At 40.3% G+C, this 23,210-nt stretch overlaps 1 protein-coding gene across 1 annotated transcript in view; it reads right to left on the bottom strand.

The window, feature by feature from the left end:
- Window positions 1-23,210, bottom strand: part of ephb2b (eph receptor B2b) — a 132,504-nt gene that overhangs the window by 35,308 nt on the left and 73,986 nt on the right. Inside the window, exons 4-5 of the mRNA XM_057361897.1 lie at window positions 9,253-9,408; window positions 7,723-8,058 (exon numbers count right to left, since the gene is read on the bottom strand). Coding sequence (XP_057217880.1) covers window positions 7,723-8,058; window positions 9,253-9,408 — 492 coding nt within the window. The remainder of the gene's footprint in view (window positions 1-7,722; window positions 8,059-9,252; window positions 9,409-23,210) is intronic.

Here is a 23,210-nt window from a genome sequence, read left to right as displayed (position 1 = left end):
ATACACCCATACACGTTTCAAATGGCATATGTGTAAGTAAACTAAACTATTCTTTAAAGGCTAGCTTATTGGAATTACAGGTGCCAATCCTACATCTATACGAAAGCTTCACTGAACCAAGCCCTTATTGAATACTGAAATGCCTGTCTCACTCAGCAATAAGGTCAAAACGGTACAAGACAAATGTGCACTTCTCAATTACACAGCAATAGAATCATCTGGCTCTGTATCACCACTTCCTCCAGAGTCTGCCGGTGGCATCACTGTCTCTGGTGGCCCGACAGGAGTTCGCCAAAGCAATTCTGAAGATAATTAAGTAATAAATCTTCCACCAGCGCCCGACAGCGCCCGAGCCAGATTACCAGACCCAACTCTGCATAATGTAATTCACTCATACAATGATTCCCCCATCTGATAAGGAACCAATTCATTTCCTCAGGTATTAAGCAAAGCCTGACACATGTGGTACCGCTCACCTTGGGCTAATGAAATGGATAAACAAACAGTAGATGCAGCATATAATGCTGTATTGACGCAATGGAGTACGGAGTTAACTGGCAGACGGAAACAGCATATGGGTCGGCCGTTTATCTGGCCGTGCCAGACTCTCACACAGAAAACGAATGGCCAGGAGCTAATGTTGCCAGGAGTTTGCTGTGAAGTGGTGATGGACAACAACTGTTACACTCAAAAAGTGTGATAGACTGGAAACACACTAAACAAAATAGAAAAAAGGCGAAATCTTTGATGTCATAGGCCGTTCATTCTGCGCAGCGCTGCATAAAGTAGAGCACACCTCACTTGAATTTCCACTAACGTTAGTTGTGCATTTATTTATTTAAATAAAGTCCCGGCAGAGTCCAGCGGATAAATAACTGCAGGGCAAAAGCAATAACGTTGGTGTTGCGAGTGGCATTGGACGGATGCAGTGGAAGCGTACGGTAAGCTTCTTCCCAGAAATGGCACTGAATTAATTGCAAATACATTATTTGTCAGTGCTAAAGGTATGAGGCACGCTTGATCGCCATAAAGATATATTGGTTTGCTATTTGATTGAAACATTTATTGTTGACATTACCATTAGGCTGTTTGTACACAACGGGGTAAACACATTGTTAGTTGTATTATTTTGCCTGTGAATTTGGTTTGAATAAGGTCGTTTACCCTTCATATTTCTTAGTTTTGAAACCATTGTTTATTTCAAAATGTATTAAAAAGAGGAATACTTCATTTAATGGTATGTGTCATGGTTCTGCCACCAGACCAAGAAAGACATGACATGAGGAGGCAGAATCATGACAGAACCTCATGTTTAATGTGGAGAGAGGCATTTTTGGCCCTTATGGCTTGCCATACACTCTCTCTAGTCTCGTCTCTGTTCCCGCCCTCTCGTTTCCTCATTATTGCGGTTTAATGATTTCATACCCTGCACCTGTTCCTCTCTTGATTTGATCCCTTTATAATGCCCTTGTGTTTTCTGTCCTGTGCTGGTTCATTGTGATTTGTTTGTTGAGTTCTTGTGCCTTGGCAGTCTAGTCTAGTCTAGTCTAGTTATTTGTAGTTCATGTCAAAAGTTAATTTTAGTCTTGCTTAAGTGTAGTTAGTCTTAGTCCTGTCTTGTCATGCTATTATTTTCCCCTGTTTTGTTGTGTTACCCCCTCGTTGGTTTTTGGTTTTTTTATCTGTTATGATTAAACGTCTTGTTAACCCCTAACCCGCTGTCTGCACCTGGGTCCTCTGTCCATGCACCACCACGATCATGATGGTATGTGTTTCATATCTTTGGTTATACAGTTTGTTTATAAAGAAACTCCTTTAACATAACATTTTGGTTCATGTATTTGATTCTATAGAGCGTCATTTAATAAATGAATCGTTTTCTGTCAAGATACAGTGGCATAATGAATTCAGAGCCTGACAAAGAATGTAGAGAGTTCACTGAGAAACTAGGTCAACACTAGTTTAGCTTTGGTGTTTGTTAATATTATTATTGGAAGACATAATGCAGTGGTATATTTTTATACTTCTCTGTGTTGACTGAGGATCTGTGGGGGGTCTCTGTGTCAGAGAAATAGTTGATAGTCCCTGCACTACCACACGGGGCTTTTGGACAGAGTAGCTGATGTTAATCTTTCGCCGCTCTGGGAAGAACAGCAATATGTGTAAAGTACAGCAGACTGACGTGTCTCTGTTGGTGTCATGGGAAGAGCGACGCTGAACAACCCCTTGAGTGTCACTTAACTAGTGCTTCCCACTTTAGGCAAATCGCACACTGCGGACGATCTCGCACTGCTCTAATAAAACTTTCAGAGGGAGGAACAGCCGGGCGGATGTATTCTATACTTGCCCTGATAAATGCCGGTCTCAAGTGTGTGTGTATGTCAGTAAAGTGAAGGGCCCGGAGTCAGTTTTGGTTTACTTGATGACTGATTAACCTTGCTTGCCCTGTTGTTTGAGAGCTGCGGGCGACAAGCGATAAGAGCCGAGCAGAAAGGAAAGGTAAAAGCTGTCTTTGTGTCTACATCTGCCTGCTGTACGCACTATTACCATAGTTGCTCAAAGTTGAAGGCCTTCATTTTATCTGGCCTCTGTAATAATTGCCTCAATAAAACATTGTGGCTTTCTTCAATACAGCTTTGTTAATCTTGCTGGTGTGCCATGATTGGGACAAATCGCTAAACTAATAGAGGCACTGAATGGAACTCTTCTGTTTAGACTGCTGAGGGAGGCTGGCTGACTTGAGGCACTGCTGCTGTTGTCAATCTTTGACTATTACAAACTCTGCTTCCAACATATTTTAATGTACAATCGGTTTCAAAGAGTTGGACCCCTGAGGGCCACTTAGGAACTGTATAAATGTCATTGCATTAAATCATCAAATATCAAACCAATTGGCATTTATTTTTAACAAATATTGCACAAACATCACAAGCAAAACATTTAAAAGAAGGACTTTTGAATTATGCTATAGTGCATTTTAACACTCTTGTATTTTTCACATATTTTTAGTGCATTTTTCTTTAATATAATTTCAGCCATTTTGTTCTACATGTATTTTTTGTTGATCAACTAAACCTGGTTTCTCTTGAGGTTTCATTTCACCCGTGTTTAATTGACCCTCTATTTAAAGCAGTTGGTTAAAACTGGTTGAAATTGGTTTGACATTCTGTTATGTAATGCAAAGTCATTCATTGACTGGTAAAAATTGTGTCCAAAGATTTTTGAGGGCCACTGCACATTTAGAATTTTTCAAACATTATTTCTTGTATCCATCACTTAAACGTAAATCTTAGAGGATCAGCTACATTACATTTTCAATCGTTTTTTAGGCTTACCTTGTTTTTCTAGGGGTATTTTTACAGTATCCATTTCAGAAATGCACATATCACATATTCAACATCGTTTGAAACTTGAGTGAGGTTAAAATGCCCTACAATTCTAAAGCTTATACCTAGATAATGAAATCATGTCAAAAATTCCTCTCCACCAAAAATTGTCCCAAAAAGAAACCAAAGCAAGTTTTTGCAGATTTACACAGCATTCTGGGTCAACGCAAAGAACAACACCAACCTGATATTTAGTGGGCAGTCTGGTCATAATTCATCGGAATCGGGAAATAAGCTCCTCAAGGCCAAGATCATAACACTCTCCCCATAATAGCAGTGTTTACGAATTGTTCATCCCTTAATAAGTGTGCAAAAGGACAGTTTAAGCCCATGATGTATCGCGCATAAGTATAACTTGCGCTTTGAAGACCATCCAGCAGACTTAAACTGTTTTGCACTTTTCTGTTGCTTCTTGAGTCGAGTTTCAACTGCGTTGTATGTGAGATCATGATACAGATCCTAAAAACAATGTAGAGAATTGTAAGAGATGCTCTGCGCTTGGTTGAGAGCGTAAAATAAAAATGACAAAACAAGGGGCGCTCCATACTTCTCGCATGAGAAAAATACTTTCACGGCAGTCGCTTCAAATCTTCTTATTTGTTTGTTTCTTTTGCAGAACATATCTCCCCTTCTCAGCAACCAGGCTTGAAAATGTGTCTAATTAGTGCTTGAACTTGGATACGGACAACCGTGAGCGTGCTCGTACTCTGCGAGCGCAAACCATGCAGGGGAAAGCTCGAAGACGCCTTTGCTAATGAGGGGTGACAAGATGTTTATGTAACCCCAAAGCCCTCCAATCCAGACGAAATTAAAGGCCTGGAAGAGTGACCCAGGCCTCTCAGTCCTGGTGCCCTGTCCCAGGGGACCCGGCCCGCTAACAGGGAGCTGGTGTGAGTACTTTCACAGCTCCCTCTGATGGAGGTCCGAAGGCTGCTAATCCAAAGTGACATGCAGAGCAGGGGCGAGAACCCCGCAATGGAGGGAGGGTGGGTTACAACAGGGTAGCGTGGAGTGAAAACATATGCAATTTTCTGTACAAATGTACATAAACGCAAAACTTATTTATAATGTAGAAAGTATTAAAGGAGCCATATAATGGAAAATCAGAATCTTTTCCAGTCCAACCAGCCCACTTATTGATACACTGTCATGTAAGTGATGTGTTGTTATCCTAAACCAATTTTCGTACTGACATATGGATGGCCACATTTACATATTGGGGTTAGTACAAATCTGACGAATTTAAGTGCAAATACTAAATACTACATTTGTGATGACATGCTTTATGTCAGTGACAGTATACAACAAGACTGCTTTTATGACCAATAATGTAACATAAATGTAAGGTTTGAGTATAAATATGCGAATTTCCAGCGTTTCTCCAGGGGGGAAGTTCACCCATAAAGTTTTGGAGAAAGAAGTTGGCTTTCGTTTCAAAGATGCTGTTCAGCTGACTAGGTCTGTTTTTATTCGATCGGTCATTTCTTGTTCTTAGAAACATGAAAAGCCTCATCAAGCAGCTCCCATGGCAGTTTCACAAACGTTAACAAGTCCCCTAAATGTCTCAAGTGCACTTAGTGTAACTGTTGAGAGACTGAATGTAAAAAAGTTGAAGTCTTTACTGGATCTCCCTGTCAGTTTATGAGATTGAGTATGACTCCGCCCTTCTCTTCTGAGACCTGCTGGGCATGTGTGTTTTTCAACTTGTATACACACATTTCTTTGCTAATTTGATTTTCACAGTTGGCTGCATGAATTTTAAATTAGGAGGGAGTGAATAGTTTGAGTCTCTTGTGTGTATGTGCTTTTGTGTTATAAACATATAAGAGATCATTTCTAATTTCTGAAATAGTTTGCTAACATATTTACCTAAAATGTATTTCTGTCAGGACCACTGTCGTCAAATATTTAAACAATAGCAATATTTAAGGTTGGCGGAGTGAAACTGTTCTGGGCAAACTCTCCACCTGTCCATGCAGCCTTGCATGGACAGAGCGGGAGCGCAACAATACATGTTCGTTCGATGCGTTATAGGATTCAATTAAAATGATCCGACAGATAAAGGCAGATATGGAGGAGATGGGGATGGAGGTGGGTTTTGAGTGCGGCACGATTAAGCAGCAGATAAGGAGCAAAGAAAGGCAACTTAAATAGGACGCAGTCTAGTGTGTGTTGTATGACTATTGGTTAACGTTGATTAGCTGCACCTGAAGTGATCGGCTGATGCAAGCTAGACTCACGTGACCTGCCAGAACTGACGCTATGCTTGATTTCTCTGTATTATGTTCTTTGTTATTTTTCGTCTCCCCAAACCTGAAGTCCTGGAAGCAACTGCGAAAAACGAGACCATGCACGAGAGACCTCAAAATACCACTGGTGTGTTGCCACAGCAAACGGCCAAATATACATTTTACCTTATGCAGCGACTGACCAGTCAGAATCAAGTGTTCCAGAGGTCTGTGTATTAATATTGTATATGGCTATATACATCTGTTTGTGCTTAAGTGCCTCTCTGTGTGCTCCGTGTGATGGTTGAATGCTGTCTCTGCAGGCTACTTTATAAAACACCTCTACTCAACCCGCTCTCCCAGCACGCTTTGAGCCAGCGGTCTCATCGGTTGTCCTGATGATATAAACACTCTTAGAATTCAAAGGTACATCTCGTCCAGCTCATTTTTTGCACACCAGACTGCTCAAAGTCCCCTTTGAGAGCTGCAAATATTGGAAAAGACTTGAATTTTGAAGTTAGCAACGTGTCATAACCAATTAAAATACTGTCAACTGTTTGAACGAGGAGCTTTACTAGGCTAAACCGGGGATGGGTCTGATGTTCTGCCTATTGCCAGCAGGGATAAGGAACATAAAATAATAGCTGTCTCAGTATGAGCCCCTTAGAGCTCTAAGCACCGATCTGGCACGATCAACAGCACATTTCATACGGACACTTAGAGAACAAATCAATGCTGTAGCCCCTTTGAAATAATTGGAACACGGTAATCTAAACCACAATGGCATGAGCGGAGGGAAAAAAGCCTCCGCCGTCTTTTGCAATGACCGCGCCTGATTGTAGTCTGTCTTCCAGCCATGGCCGTTGCTTCAAGAGAGGAAAACGTTTGTCTAATCAGTAGCAAGAAGCTGTTTTTCATTAAAAGTCATCATTGGCTAGAGAGATCCTAGGCTCCGGATAATCTGTCCCACTATGGTTTGGGTTCGATTAAACGTGCATCACGTTGAGTTTCTAAGAATTAGGTCTAATCTCATGGTGAAATGGTCCTGTGGTTTGTGCCAGAGAGTGTAATCAAGGTTTAATGTAGAGGTAACAAAGCAAGTTGCATTGTGAGCCGAGATTTGTATTTCATGTACAGTATTACATCAAACTGTGCATGAACAAAAACATCAAGAATGGATGTATAGTGGATCAAACTAGTTAATAGCTATAAAATTGAGCTATAAAAATGTATGTAATATTGTTTCAACTATAATATATCAAAATGACTTTCACGTGAGATTTTTAAACAGAATTTGGCCACCAGCCCTCTAAAATTGAGATGCATCACGAATTGTTTTGGAATCAGATCGTAACTCTTAATGTCTTTGCACATACAGTCCAAAATTTTCATATGCGTTTTTTCGTATTTGGCTCTCGTTTGTACGGTGTCTCTGAATTGTTAAAAAAGGCCACTCAAAATGCTTGACGGATGCGAAAAACGCAGAAAATCGAACCCGGTCCGAATTTTTTACGACGGACGAAAATATCGGAGGCAGTGTGTAAATGTGATTGACACAACGTGAGGTCGTATTTATTTTTTAACGTGCGGAAATTTCGGACGCAAATTTCGGACTCAATGTGCAATGGGCTTTAGAATCAAAATGAAATTGATTCATTAAAGGGGTCATATGGTGCGAAAACATGTTTTTCTGTGTCTTTGGTGTGTTATAAGTTGCCCATGCATGTATTAGACACATAAAATTGCAAAAATTAAAGTGTCGGAACAAAAGATGCATTCTATCTAAAAGCGAATGCTTAACTGGCCAATCATAGCACACCTCGCTTTTCAGAACGATGAGCTTTGTAAAAAAAAGAGAGGCGGGGCAAAGAGGAGATACAAACATGCACGGTATGTGAAAAATACAGCGTTTTTTAACCTTAAAACGTGTATACACATTGCATTACATCTAAAACAAACGATAATATCATCATATGACCCTTTTAAATACCAAAAGATTCTTAGCCTTAGTAGTAATGTAATGTAAAAAATGGCAACTTCATGTTTGCCCATCCATGAAACAACACTATAACAAGTTAGAAATTTCTTTTCTGAAGGTGTAAACTTACCAGCCTGATTAGTAGTTATGTTAACCGACGCATACTGTGGTGAATAAGGGCTCTGGTCCGATACTCCGTTGACGGCCTGGATCTCGAACGTGTACTGCGTGTGGGCCAGCAGGTCGCTTATAAAGACCCGGGACTCTGTGAGCCCCAGCTGCCGCGGGTTGAACTGCACGTTGTCCCCGCAACGTGTGCAGCCTCCCCTGCCACCTCCGCAGCTCTTGCAGATGATGTTGTAGACCACGTCGTCGCGGCCGCCGCTCTCCCGTGGAGAATTCCACTCCAACATCAGCGATGTCTCGTTTACGCTGGAGATGACGTTCTGAGGGGCCGACGACACGGCTGTAAAACAAGCATAGATGTACGAATTAGCGGACTTCCTCATTCATGGTTTGATTTTGGAAGGCTGGATTGAATGATACAGTTTAACTACAAGGGTCTGAAATGTCACTATTGTGTATTCTCATAACGCCAGTTGGAATCGCGATAACATCGCACAAATCACAGGCTCATTTGGGTATGGGGAAACAGATTATTCAGCATGTTAGGAGATACAGGAGGGGAGGTTGTTTTTGTGTTTGTAAATATCACTTGCGTTGGCTCACAAAAAGTATGTTTGAAGGAGAGCGAGAGCCCACCACACAAAGAGTATCTCAGAGACCACCCTCTGTCTGACAGCCCGACTAAAGCTAACAATGCCCAGTGTTTATCTTCCACCGGCATGTGCTCCCAATTACATTGGGTGCTCTCCTAAAAACAACCCAGCACCCTTGCCCTTATAAAAAAGCATCCAAAAAACAAAGGCTCCAATTGATTATACATTTACAGCTTTCTTAACTATGAGCCCATTAAAAGGCATCCACGTCTGGAAGTCACAGCTGTTAAAACTTCTCTGTCGCATGCAAAAGTGTTTCTAAACATCTCATTCCCAGGTTAGTGGGCAGTAATGGCTGCCGTTACCGACCGCTGTTTGATCTTTTTAATCAAGCCAAGGCCCACTGAGCTTCAACTCTGCGACTTGATGCTGCTCTTATTCACAACAGCTGCTCTGCTCCCAGGGCCGGGCTTTTGCAAATGGCTTTTGTCAAAAGCTCGAATGATCTTTCTGTTTCGCTCCTTGCTTTCTTTCTCCCTTTTCTAGGCCCCCGCCTCGCCCCTGTTCGCTTCTCCGTCTCCTTGAGCGAGGGACAAAAACGTGCCACTCACAATAGCATAAGGAGCTGTTTGCCTCTCACGCTTTAGTCGTTGTGGTCTCATCTGTTTCAATAATAGAACCACGGCACTGTTTTACTTTGCCTGGTCTGGAGTCGATGTGAAAGAAAAATTGCTGCTGATGACTAGATTGTACAGTTGATGACAATAAAAATTTTGTTTTTAGGATGAGTCTGTGGTTAGATACAGTACATTAAGGAGCTTGCATTGTTGCTTACTATACTTGGACTGTTCTTTAAAACTGTAGCTTGCTTTGCTGTATTATAAAGAATGACTTAAAGTAATGTTTGCATGTAGATAAAGCTTAGAGGCAAAAGTACATACTTGTGCAGGGCATCTCCAAGGGGTCTGAATCTGTGCGGTAATATCCGTTTCTGCAGACGCAATTGGTCGCTCCATCGTTGGTGGTGCGGCTGTTGATTGGACACTGCAGGCATTTCTCATCACCTTGAGCCGTCTTGAAAAAACCAGAGGGGCATGCTGAAAAAGAGAGAGAGCAATGAGAAGAGCTGAAGGGAAGGCAGTCAACTCTTCAATATTGCATGATTGCCACGGGCTATAAGACGCCAAAGAAATAATGGGCCACTGGAGCTGAAACACATGTAAGAGCATTTCACACATGTAAAGAGCTTCAGTATTCCACAGTAAACATATCGCTCAGTATACAGTATGAGGTGAATAATTCAAATCATGTGCTCTTGTGTGACATTTTGAGAGCGCTCCACTTCCTGTGATCTACTCATTGATGTCATCAGTTGTAGAATACATAGGAAAAACAAGAGAAAGCAAAAATAAAAAGACTTGCGAGAAGAATGCTGAAATATAGTCATATGTAAGGGAGTGTATATCTTAGATACAGTTTTTACATTATACATTTATAAATTTGCATTAAATAATTGAGCTTGGAGCACTTCCTTTTAAATACCTAACTGTGTTCATTCATTGTATAGCTTTCACTAGTATGGATGACTGTAACTCATCCTTTAATTCTTCCTTTAGGTGAAATCTCATTCTGTTCACCTGGGACACCCTCTATCTCTGTTGGTGCTGGAATCCCTCCCAGAATTCATTGCACATGTGAAGACTCAATGTCAAATGCTGTCTTTTTTTGCTTTGGCCAGTACAGCTGGTGTGCGAGAGCTCTCCAGGTAACACACACACAACAACAGCCTCTTTTTTCAGCATTTTCTTTTACTTGCAGACATCTGTTTAGGGAACGTCTTTAAAGTGAATGTGAACTGGAATTTGCAACCTGTTTTTCTTTTATAATGTGGCATATTTCTCATTTAAAACTGAATATTCAAAATAATGTGGAGCAGAACAATGACATGCACTACTTATGCCAAAACAGCCAAATGTTATCTAAAACAATTGCCTAAAGGCTAGAAACATTGTTTTAAATAATATGCCTTGATAAAATAATCACAAGACCCTAAAAATGAATTAAAGGTCCAGTGCATGAAATGTAGTGTCATCTAGTGGTGGGGTTGCGAATAGCAGCCAATGGCTCGCTCCAATCAGGCTCACTCCAGAGCCTTAAACAGCACTAAGATGTCGTCACGTTTTCGCTGCTTTGCTGAAGGAGACAACGTATTTACGAAATGCGCTCTGTAGAGCAGTTTGTCCGTTTAGGGCTAATGTAGAAACAACATGGCGAATTCCATGTAAGGTAATAGAAATAGCTCATTATAGGGTAATAAAAACATAATGCTTCATTATGTAAGGTCTTTATACACCTCTGAAGACATAGTTATGCATATTATACTGCATTTCTATCAATAGATCCTCTCAAAAATTTCACACAGCACCTTTAAAGTAATAAAAAATGGTCAGCTTTGATTCCAGGTTAGCTTTATTATTAGGTGTGGTCTACCAGTGAGCAGGAATAGATTTTCATGCGCACATGCTGGAATTCCCTGAAGGGCTTTCGGATCTGGCCAGTGTTCATGTTGCACGTCTCCATGCCAAACAAACAAAGCACTTCCCAACCGGTGGGAAACGTGACAAGCACTTGGCTAGTATGAACAGCACATTGCTATCGAATACGTCCCACTGCACTATCCCAGCCCTGGGAGCAAACGAAAAAGACGTAAGAGCACATCCACCCACATCTGGAGAGAAAGGGAGGGAGAGGTCATTTCAGCAGGCCAAGCTATAAAAAAAAACATCACCCCATTCCTTATGGGTGACCTCGCTTCCACGCCAAATGGTTTGAACACACCTTCAATATCGGAACCATTTTAGAGGAGCTAAAAGCAATAAGGCACAGGCGCTTTGGCCTCCATAGTCTTAGCTGGCAATCACGGCAGGGATTTGTGCAGCGGGAGGGCCAAGGAAAATGTCTGTCGGTGGGTTTATTTGGAGAAGGCGACTCCAGTCGGGGCTCGCACTTAAGCGCGTGCAAACGCGTCAGACTGCACATCCGCTGAGGTGGTGAGATCATTTTCTTTCAGCTCAATCACAGTAGGCAAAGGTTAACAAGTGCCCAGTGGTCATTAAATGAGAGCTGTTGTTTCAGTGAAACGTTTCAGACAGAAAGGGTGCTATTCCCTATTTCCTCTCACCTGCTCGCTCGGGCCCTCTCTCGATCCCATTTCAACACCTCTGTGAACCGCAGGCCCGGCTCTGCATCCAGTAACACTTTAGACGCCCACGCAATGACACGCACATGCTCATTTTTACATTCCCTCACTGCACTCAACACATCCGCGCTTTAATTCGTATTTTAAAAACACTTGTGCACTTTCTCCCTCTAAAGGGTTTAAGCAAACTCAGTCTTTTCCAAATCCGTCTGTGGAAGTTCCCGTAAGTCTCCACCAGCAATCTGACGGCCCTCTTGATTTTAGCACGCACGCACAGCTTTCTGTATGTCCCAGCATAAAAGCACGACTGAAAGTCCCATGTGGACGAGACTATAATAAACGGTTAGAAATGGACTGCTGTGTGAACGCGACAGAGCACCTTGGTTTAATATTAGCTTTGACATGTTTTTCTTTTCAAATGATTTATGGGAAAACTAGCCTTGCGTAACGTGAAATATGAGGCTCGTGCATTTGAGAAAGTGTCACCGGAGTCCCCGAGACAGGAGCCACTGCAAAGCTTGAGGATTTAGGATGAAACTCCGATTGCTTAACAATGAAAGAATGGTAATCAAAAGCAGCAGTGGAAGAGAATGGAAAACAGAATGGACCTCAATGCAGGGAGGTGAGAAAAGAGAAGAAGGGAGCCAGGGTGGAGATTGTCGTGAGACAAGGCTTAAAATAAGCAGAAACAAGAGATGTATTGGCCAACACTGCTATAGAATATTTTTTGTGATTCATGTCGGAAAGCATAGATGATAACTTTTATTAGTCAGTATTGATTATTCACAGCACAAAAATATTTTATTAATCAGTATTTTTGCCTGGTTTTCAAGTAAGAATACCTGAACATGAAAATGATAGTAATTTTTACTTTGAGAGAAATCTAATAAGTTGGTAAGGGTTATGCTTTTGCACCCCTTTGGCAAATAATTTTCACCTATTTCAAGCATTTTAACAGGACTTAATGTCATTTGAATGTAACATCTTCTCATTAAAATGATTTCTAAATTCTTTAAAAAATACATTTATAATTTTATTTTTGTACCCCTTTGGCAAATAGTTTTTACTTATTTCACGCATTTGTAACACGTTTTAATATGTCATTTTAATGTTACAGTACATATATTTTTTCATTAAAATGTTTACAAAATTCTTTAAAACAAAATTTAAACTACTTTTAATTTTTAAGAATTCTTTAAAAATGTAACATTTTATCAAGTGTTTCCTATAAAATACTGTAAAAAATGTTGCTGCCTTAAAGGGATACTCCACCCAAATATTGTCATGAATTACCCTGAAGTAGTTCCAAACCTGTATAAATGTCTTTGTTCTTTTGAACACAAAGAAATACATTTAGAAGAATGTTAGCTGAGATTTCCAGGGGTAGTCAAAAAATGGTAGTCAAAGTTGCCTTAGAACTGTTTGCTTTCCTAAATTCTTCAAAATATCTTCTTTTGTGTTTAAAAACAAAAATATATACAATAATGTTTTCTACTATGGTAGTCAATGGTGCCCCAGAAATATACAATAATAACAGAACAAAGAAATTTATACAGGTTTGGAACAACTTGAGGATGAATAATTCATAACAGAATTTTCATTTTTTTGTGTGAACTATCGCTTTAATTTAACGACAATCAAAGTGGCTTTGAGTTTGAATATAGGTCAGTTTTTATATCAAAATAAGTTTAATTTCGATTTTTATAAATTACAGCAGCTCAAGTTATAATAACTTGTAAAGCCAATTTGATTATACTCAAAATTTTAAGACAACAAAACATATTTATTTTTTAAAACTTACTGTAATGTTGCTTATTTTGTTCTGTCAATCAAAAGGGCAAAATAAGATGTTAGACATTTACAAACAGTTATTCTAAGTAATCGGATGTTGGCTATTACTACACAACTATTGTTTTGTTGCATACCGATTATACAAAGAGTTGTTATAACTCCTGCTTTAGAATATAAATTCGAACTACTGCTAAACTGACTATAGAAGAAATAAATGTAGAGGGCCGGGCCTCCCTCTAAAAACTCCGTCAGCATCCTACAGTGGGTTAGTCTACGCCACACTGACGAATGAAGGGGAAGGAAGGTACCGAGTTCCCCCAACCCCCCCCTCCCCCCCGCCACTTGGCGTCTGGGCATGACCTTGCATGTCTCCCTACTTGCTTCCAGATGGTTCCATCCAACCAATGGAACTAACGTCAGCTAGAACAGATCCCCGCTCAAAACGTGGGGACTGTGTTAAACATGGTCGTTGAAGCAGACCGACCCAGTGTGGAGGAATGCAATTTAAGGATGAAGAGAAAAGCAGTGTCAGCTGTAGCCCCAGGGACGAGAGAAACCCTGATTAAAGAACACATCAGGCCTTTGATACAGCTTGCATCCAGATTACAAACTGTTGTGTCGTTTGATCACAAAGTTTCTCCTGCAAGCTCGGCATGCAAAAAATACTGCCTCTTTGTTGTCGGTGAAAATTTGAAACCTGTTTGCATGGCAAACAACATATAAGACTCTGAGACATCTTGGAGCTATTTTTGCAAATTGGATGTATTTGTTGTTTAGCAGGGTATGCAGGAAGTCAAAATACAGTACCCCCCTCACTGTAAAATCCAGTTTACACCAGAATCAGATCCAGCAAATTTGACAGATAAAACTGAATCACCTCTGGTGAATCTGGTTGACCAAGACAGTCATGTAATTTAAGCTAAGAGACTTGATGGTAACACCCTCATACCAGTTTCCCATGATAGGGACAAGCATCTCAAACATAACATGTGTTTTTGACCAGATGTGCCTGTCTTTCCACCAGCATCAGATCTAATTTTAAACTCGAGTCAATTTGCTCCAGATTAGCTGAAACCCGTTCAAGGCCTTCGAACAAGAACTTTGCTGTTGCGATCCAATTACTGCGGTGAGAAGAAATGAACTCAAACCTTTTGCCGTTCTTTCAGACCCGCACTCGCTTGTGTTTATTGCCTTTTATAGCACGTGCAGACCGAGGAAAGGCTGAACGGGAAGCTTAGTGGGCCGAGTGTGTGAAATCCCGTTGCGAGGGTGCGCTCATGTGCCAGAATGCTAGTCGTGTTTTATTGCAGGTAATTTGCTGGTGATTTCAAAGATTACCAGAGCATTTCATCCAGGCTGATTTACACCGGTGCTAAAGAAAGAGCCGGAGACCCAGATGGCTGCATGCGCGGAGGGTCTGCCCGGTGGCAGGGCGGGAATGTGTGTATGTGTGCCGGCAAACATGGCTTCTCCAGCTGCGCCCGCTTCAGGAGTAATGCACATAATGGCAGCAGTGCAGGAAAATCTCGCTACAGACCCTGCTGATGCCTTGAGAACATTTAGTTATGTTTCATTTACTGTAAGTAGGAACATTTTCTTAGATGGGTGTGCTACAATCTTTAGGAGACAAATAGACACAAAGAAAGTTTATGTAAATACCATAGCCTTATTTTTTTTCATTTTATTTTTATAGACTTTGAAGGGCATATATATTAATATTATATCTATTGTATTATTTTATTTTATTATTAATTATTTATAATAAAACCTCTGGTTTTTGATTGCAGACTTTGATGTTTAAACTAATCCGAGAACAATTTCAGACTGATGACATCTCCTCTGAAGTTCTACAGAAGACAGGTGTGTTTACTATGATCGATTTCTCCGGAGAAAAATACAAGAAACTGCATAAAGCTAATATTTAAATATGCTCTTTATCTAATCTCGGAGAAACAATTCAGATATTTAAAGGAAATGTATTTTGTTTTTTTGTCATCCTATGACATGAACACATGTCCTGTTAACTAACGCACACACGGACGTGCCGTGAACATTTGTATACCCTGAACCATACACACACTCACATGTCCTCTAGTCCCGACCAGAACAAAAAGGCCTCTTTGTTTCTGGGTGACTGTAGTAGTGACAAAGTCCCCTCCCCTTTTTTTCCACTGCCCGTCCATTCAGCCCCTCAAAAGCTGGATTGAAAGTAGTGCATTTAATGAAAGCTACATTAAGAGAAGGGACAGAGGTGTATGTGGGTGAGGGTGCATGTGCATGTGAAAGAAATCCATGGAAAGAAAAAAAAGAAAAACTAAGAATCGAGGGATGCTTGGTTTTGTCAGCGCAGCAGAAAAATCTGCCGAAAGCAGGGAAATGACGCTGAGGGAGTTTTCTGTTTAGATGGGGGAAGTCCTATTGTGACCGAGGGCAGGAGATGTTTGTGATTTGTGCTCTTAAACCTCAAAATATATTGTAAATGACCAACAGTAGTGTTAAGAAAAATAAATAAAAATGTGTTTTAGAAAAAAAAAAAATCCAAACATTATGTGACATTTGGAGGAATGGGTCTGTGATAATACTGTACATGTGAACTTTTTTGCTGCCATAAAATTTAAAGCACAATCAAATTGGCTTTACAGGTCAATAAACAGGGAAATTAATGTATTTCGTACAGTGATGAGTTGTTTGACAAAAATTATAAAACTTCTATTTTTTAAACATAAGTTGAAATTGCTTAACTTATTTTCATGAGTTGATGCTAGTAATTCTTTAGTTCTTTATTCTTTGGTTGAGTTGAAGTGATGTAAACATTTTAGAAAAAATTAAGAAAGCAGAATTTGAGTTTAACCATGGCTTTGTAAATAAAAAATATTATTAGCTCTTTGACAAAATGCTAAATGCTCTCTAATTTGATTGGATAAAAGCTTCTGCTAAAAATGTAAAATTGTATGTTTAAATGACTTGTAAAGCTAATTTGATTGTAATTAAACATTTTAGGTAGCAACATTTTTATGCAGTGTATATTTGACCCAAACCTATGCCTGTATCCTTATTATGCCCACTTTATGTTTATGTACCCCACATATAAGCAAATATAATGCCATCCTACATCCCAGCCAATCAGAGGCAAAGTACTACAGACGTAAAGGGGCTTCAAGGGCTGATAGCAATTTACAGTGACAGACGTGGCCAGTTTTTCAAAGACATGTCAGTTCACAACTGAAGGTGACACGGACACCGTTGAAAATGTGCAGTAGCAAAAAGCAATATGAAGTGATCCCACAGATTTAACAAATACATATGAGAGAAAATATGTGTGAGGCCTAAGGATCTTTACACTGAAGGTGATAAAAAGTTTAGCCATCGACATCTTTTTCAGAGAGTGTGAGAGATTTGGAGAAAGAGAAGGTGAGGCATCAGTGGGCCTCAGAATTCAATTAAGGTTCAAGCCTGACCAGCTAATTCAATCAGGACTGTGTGAAAGCAATTAGACAACTGGCATTCGGCTCACCCTACCACTCGGGCATAAATTACAAATTTATTTCCCTATGTACGACGTCTTGTCTGATGCAATTAACATACGAGGAACGTGTCTGCCCGGCCTGTTAGTGAGGGACCAGTCTGTGGTCCAGGGAATAAAGGACAGTATCAATGATGTTCTCAAGGTCTTAAGACTCTCAATGTCAACCCGAACTCTTTCAGCTCCATCAGTCACAGTAACCGGCAATGCAAAAAGGTGGTTGAGTTAGACATAGGTTAAGTAGTGCCATATGCTAGTGTAGACCTTAGACCGTATTCAGAGTAGAAGCCATATTTAGTTTGACACGAAACTAAAAACGGGGCAGTGAGTGAATGAAAGCGCAGTCTATTCAAAATGGCATGCCAACTACTGAATGTACAGAGCATAAAACCTTCAGAGGGCATGGGTTATGAATATCAGACATGACCTAGAACTCAAAGACTAACAAATATTGAATAAAAAGTAGTGCTGTCCATCACAAAAAAAAACTTTTGTATTAATTAAATATAAGAAGTACTCTAGGAAAGTTTGATCGGTCATCTTCATGATTTGCATCCTTTAGGACAGTGCTTCTCAAACTTTTTTGTTGTAAGGCCCCCTTTGTGTAGGGTGCATCACTTTGCGGCCCCCCAAATAAATACTTATAATCTTTAACGAAGAATTTTAATGAATCAAAAAATATATTCAGTTATACAATTCTGGAACATCAATTATTTTGGTTGATGGTCTTATTCTTTTGATGTTTGATTGCATAAAATTTGATATATTGCTATATTTCATAAAATGCCACAAAATCTGTGCCCCCCTGGACCTATCTTGGGGCCACGGCCCACAGTTTGAGAACCAATGCTTTAGGAATATGAACTGTGGCTTGCTTTATTAAAGTAAAAGTATAATTACTGTGTTTTTTTAGCAGGTTATCGTTTGTAAAGTATTACCATAGTTTCACTACATATCGCTGCTGTCCTTCTGAAACCATATCTCCATATTTTGTGATTTTTTTATTTTTACCTTAAACCATTATTATTAGTCACGCTTTGTTTGTCACAGGGTTTTGCAAATACCTAACCAATAAAAAGTATTAAAAGGTGCTTGTCAACTTTGAAAACACAGTATGTGATCATTGTGATTTTTTTTTCTATTTCCAGAAAAACAAGGAATTTGGACATATGAGGTTTTAGAAGGACAGCGCCAATATACTATGGTATGCTAAATGTCTTACAAGAAATGTTTAATAAAGGTGTGATTTTTTTTCTACACACTGTTGTTTTCTGTGTTAAGTAACTTTCTTTAGTCCCTTATGCCGCTGGTACGGTACAAACATGTATACTTGCATGAAATATGTTAAGAGTGGGCCTCATGCGTCTGGATATTTAAACGCATGCCTTTGATTCATAAATCCAGGCCTGTGGCTTCACGAGACTTTCAGAAGTCTGAATGGCCTACAGTAATTTGCGTGAAATTCTGATGTGCACGTGCAAACTTCTCATCAGAAATTAGAAGACGCATCCCACTGTGACCGTGTCCTTTCCAAACAGTTGTTGGTGATGTCTTCAGAAGCGATCCGTGGCCCGAATCCGCCCAGCAGGCGCCACCGCCGCAAATTAAGAACACCGGTAAAGTGTGTGTGAAGAGAGATTACAGGGAAATGTGTGTGGCACCTGGGAAAAGAGCTTTCTGGAACAGACGCAACAGCTGGAATGTGCATATGAGGGTGAGTGTGTGTAGCATATGTACGCATTTGTGTTACTTGCATGCCTTACATTTGAGTTCAGTCTATGGTCCCCACATGTTGCAGTCAATAAACACAACTAGAGAAAAAAGAACTGAGATGAATCTAACAAGACTTAGAGATTTAAGAATAGTATTGATATGCTACTGTACTGGGTATGGGTATGTTCGTTTGTAAAAGTTAATGTTTTGAAAGATATTAATACTTATTAGCAAATAATTAATATTTAATATGTACTGTAGTTAAAGGAACAGTTCACCCAAAAATAAAAATTCTGATGAACACAGAGAAAGATATTTGAAAGAATGCTTGTAACCAAACCATTCTTGCTCATTGACTACCATAGTTGCATAAATTACAATGGTAGTCAAAAGTGCCCCAGAACTGCTTGCTTTCCTACATTCTTCAAAATATCTTCTTTTGTTTTCAACAGAACAAAGACATTTACAGTATAAAGCAATTTTTCCTACTATGGTAGTCAATGGTGGCCAAATATCTTTCTCTATGTTCATCAAAACAAAGAAATGAACACTGATTTGGGACAATTTAAGGGTAACTTAATGAAGACACAATTATCATTCATGGGTGATCTTTTCCTTTAAATTTAAATGTTCACAGTAGAGCATGAAGTAGCCTGTATTTCTCAAAGAAACAACGGACTGACGATTTTCTGGAAACTGTAAATGTGTTTGGCCCGGTTTAAAGCCAAAATTTGACTCGCAAGAGTAAAGTGACTTCAGCAGCTGTTAAAAGACACTGTATTAAGATTTCCACACTTCATTAAGCAGCACAACCATTTTCAACTGTGCTAATAAAAAGAAAGCTTTCTCCAAAACTGAAATTTGCACAATACAATGGTTTCTTGAAGATTATATAATGCAGTGTTTCTTTTTAGTAGTCTGGAGTGATGACGGGTGAAAATGGAGCTTTGTGATCACAGGTAAATGGAATATTTAAATATATAAAAATACATAATATAAAGTACAATGGATTTCAAACTGTAATGTGTACAGCATTGCTTTTTTTCTCAATCAAATAAATGATCGATTAAATGCTACATTGGTGAAGTCAAGCATCATTTAAAAAAACTTGTCTTTGTGTTTCTAGATGCTTGGACAGCAGTGTATATATGTCTGTTTAGCTAAAAGGACAAAGAGGGCAGGAGGCCACAACAGAAACGCTGGCTCAGCCACATTATAGGCCTTAACCATAATGACAGAGAAAAAACCAGACATGTGATAATGGTTCACTCTGAGCTCCTTTGCTTGTTGTCCATAATTTGAAAAATGGGCAATGGCCAAATTATTATTTTTGAGAGGAAGATAGATTCTGACAATCACAAACATCCATGTGTTGAAACATCAAATAAAAGAAATGCTTTGCCTGTAACACAATTTCCTCCCTATTCTGAGCAGAGCCACACGGACAGATGCTTTCTGAATTACAGGACTTTGAAAAGGCTTCTAAGAAACAGACAGACACGGATCATTTTGTGCAGACGGATTGGTCGACGGAGGTCACAGGGAAAGTGTGACTGAAGGTAGATGAAATCCCTGCACCACACACACACACACTTTCATTTCGTATCCTCCTTAAGTCCACTGCAGATGGTTGGGGAGGGGATAGCTCAGCAGTCACATTTATCTCCATTAAAGATGGATTGTCAATCACAGCAAGCTGTCCTGTGAGACAGAAATAAGCGAGGACGTCCTGTAGGAAGACTTGGGTTACTCACGGAGCAGTCAGACAGGGGCCAAATAAGGAAGCTCGACAGACGTGCGCACACACATTTGTACGCTTACAGAATCCCCTCGCACCTTGCAGAGCTCACCAGAAAGCTCCCCTGTCATTTCCAAATTCTTTGCATTCCCAGATTGTTTCACTAAGAATATACTCTCAGTTATGTTGGTGTTCATCTATTCCATAGAATTCCAGAGAGTCTGCACACAAAATCACAGCAGACAAAGATACCGTATGGGTCTACGGTGTTCCTAATGGAGACAATCTTTGAGAAGGTCAAACTACACAAAAATTGCATAAGACTGCTTTCATCATCTATTGACAGGACACATGTTCGGTTAATACTATCATCTGGGCTGAATAGGTAACAAAGGAGGCTGCTATTGTGTAAGCAATGTCATGATAATTTGTGGCTACAGGTTATTTCTTCACCTGTCCTTTCGTCTCAGATGGCAGGAAGAGAAAATGTGATGATGACTAAAGTGCCTTTTTCAAGATCTTAGTGCACCTTTATAGACCCCTTCAATCACACCCCCCCATAGGGAACAGCAGGCCACACCCACACAGTTGCACTGCGATTTAATCATTTTTGGCTTCCTCGTCAATGCTTGTTTGTGTCTTTCACCCACAAATACTACTAGCCAAATGATGAAGTAGCCCATTGTGACTGGAGGCACAAAGGCCAGGCCCCTTATTAGGAGACTAGTGTGTATAAACAGATTCATGATTCATCTGTTAGTTAGGGGCTTTGAATTTCATTATTCAGTGCTGTGATAGCTGGATCACTATAGTAGGGTGCATTATGAGTTTTGACTGCATCTGTCAGAACCTTGGCCCCAAAACTCCATACGTGCCCTTTCTTCAAGGACGGTCGGTTGCCAGGGCAACCGCAGCCAGCCGTTGCCGTGCAGGACCCTCCCTGGTTGCGCATGCATCCCATGTTGTGGTCAGAATCGTGAGATGCCGCTTTCAAGGAGGGGAAGGGGTGTCTTCGAGCAAAATCAAAATAGGATGGGGAGCAGATGTGTGGTTTAAAAAAAAAGAGAAAGACGGCAACAAAGAGCTTGGCTTTATTTTTTTCAAGGTAATTTTCTTAAATGCAGCTTTCCGTCACAGCGTGTCGAGGCAGGGTTTTTTTTTTTTTAATCGGGAAACGTTTGTAAAATGATGGCATTGTAATGCTTTCCACCTTAATGCTTTAAACTCAGCCACACATACAAAAATCAATACAAACACAAATAACTCTTTTGCTAAAAGGACGGCTGTTTGTTCCTCGGGTAAATAATAGCTGCAAAGTGGGGAGTCGGCGCTTGATGAGAAGCAAAAATAGAGAGAGCGAGAGAGAGAATTGAGGAAAACGAAAGTCAAAGAAATGGTCCGAGAAAGCGACAGGCAGCGAGACAGACAGGAAGCGAGAGGGCTCTATTGTTGCCCAGCAGATGCGATGTCTAATTGACAGGGACTGTCTGTGTGCACAGTCCAGTGACAGTGGCCGCCTCAAGGTGGGGTGTGGAATGATAGGCAAGCGGCATAAAAGAGCTGTGTGTTTCCTGTCAGAGCAGACAGCAGGAGAGGAAGCGGAGGGGGCGGCTGTGCAGCAGAGGATCTAGAGAAAGCAGCTGGTGTCCAATCCTGTTGCTTTACTTGTGCGATCCCTCCCTACAGATACAAACAGGGATACACGCACACACACACAAACCGAATGACTGTAATGGTGTTCATTCGATTCCTGCGTTGTTCTGTTCCCGAGAGGGTATTTATGTAAGATTATATCGGTTCTGACCAAAAGTTTAATGAGGCTTTGGGGAGTCTGACCTCTATTATCTGTCCAATCTGCAAAAACAACAGCTGCCTAATACCTCCAGACACACCATCATGCATATGTACCGTAAAACTATTTGTGTATATCACAATACATATGAATAATGAAGTTGCAATTGTATCTAATTTAATTGTAGTTTTTATATGTTTCTCTGAAAATTTATCTCAGATAAATAACATGAGAAATAATAACAGACACGAGAGTCCATTTTTGAGCACAAAACTGTAAAATTATTATTGTGTGGCTTCAAGCAGAAACTCGTTTTCAAACGTACGTTTATCGTGCGCTTCCCTCGGGCACCTACACCTGGGTGCGTTTTGTTCGGCAGGGATTCATTTTAAAGGGTTTAATGGTGGCCATTTAGGGGCGGAATACATTATAGGTGTCAATCATCAAGGCGAAGAGAGGTTGCGCTCCTCGAGCGCGTATGCTTTATGTGCATTGCATCAATTAATTAGCCTATAAATGATGCGTTTTAGCCGGATAAAAAAGCACTTGCCTGCGTTTTACGCTCCCCCAAATGTGTTCCCCTCACCGCTGTCTGCTTAACTCTGTTACAGAGACTCCGAGATCGGCTTTGCGCTCCCGCATTTGTACCAATCAATGGAGCCTGTTAAAAGCAGACCCTGGGGGTCAGAGAAATTAAGCAGCACGGCTTGTGTGGAGAAGGGGCCAGACCAGCACGAGGTGTGGGGGGGTGAGCAATGCTCCTCTGTTGCTATGGTGATGGGGTGCCAAAATACTATTCATCGTTCTTCTCTGTTTTGGCCGACTGGGCTTGGAGAACAATGACATCTCCTTGGCATGGAGAAAACCATTATACACATGCTGGGGATAATTATACACGTGTACAAGAAATTTGGGATTTTTAAATCTTTAAAAAAATGTTTTGTTTTGTACATTTGGGATTTGTATGTTTCTGTATATAAAATGTGTGAGTGAGTTGATGCAGGTATAGAGAACCAAATAAAACGATTCAGTTACTTTCTAGGTCAATTCAATGGTTCCCAAAAGAACACTTAGGTGCGGTTTTATTCTTTTTGGACCACACACGATGAGAGCGTGCACTGACCTCTTAAAATCAGTTAAAGC

This window comes from Triplophysa rosa, linkage group LG20 (assembly GCF_024868665.1).
Source record: "Triplophysa rosa linkage group LG20, Trosa_1v2, whole genome shotgun sequence".
NCBI lineage: Eukaryota > Metazoa > Chordata > Actinopteri > Cypriniformes > Nemacheilidae > Triplophysa > Triplophysa rosa.
This window is presented reverse-complemented; position numbering and strand designations above follow the sequence as displayed.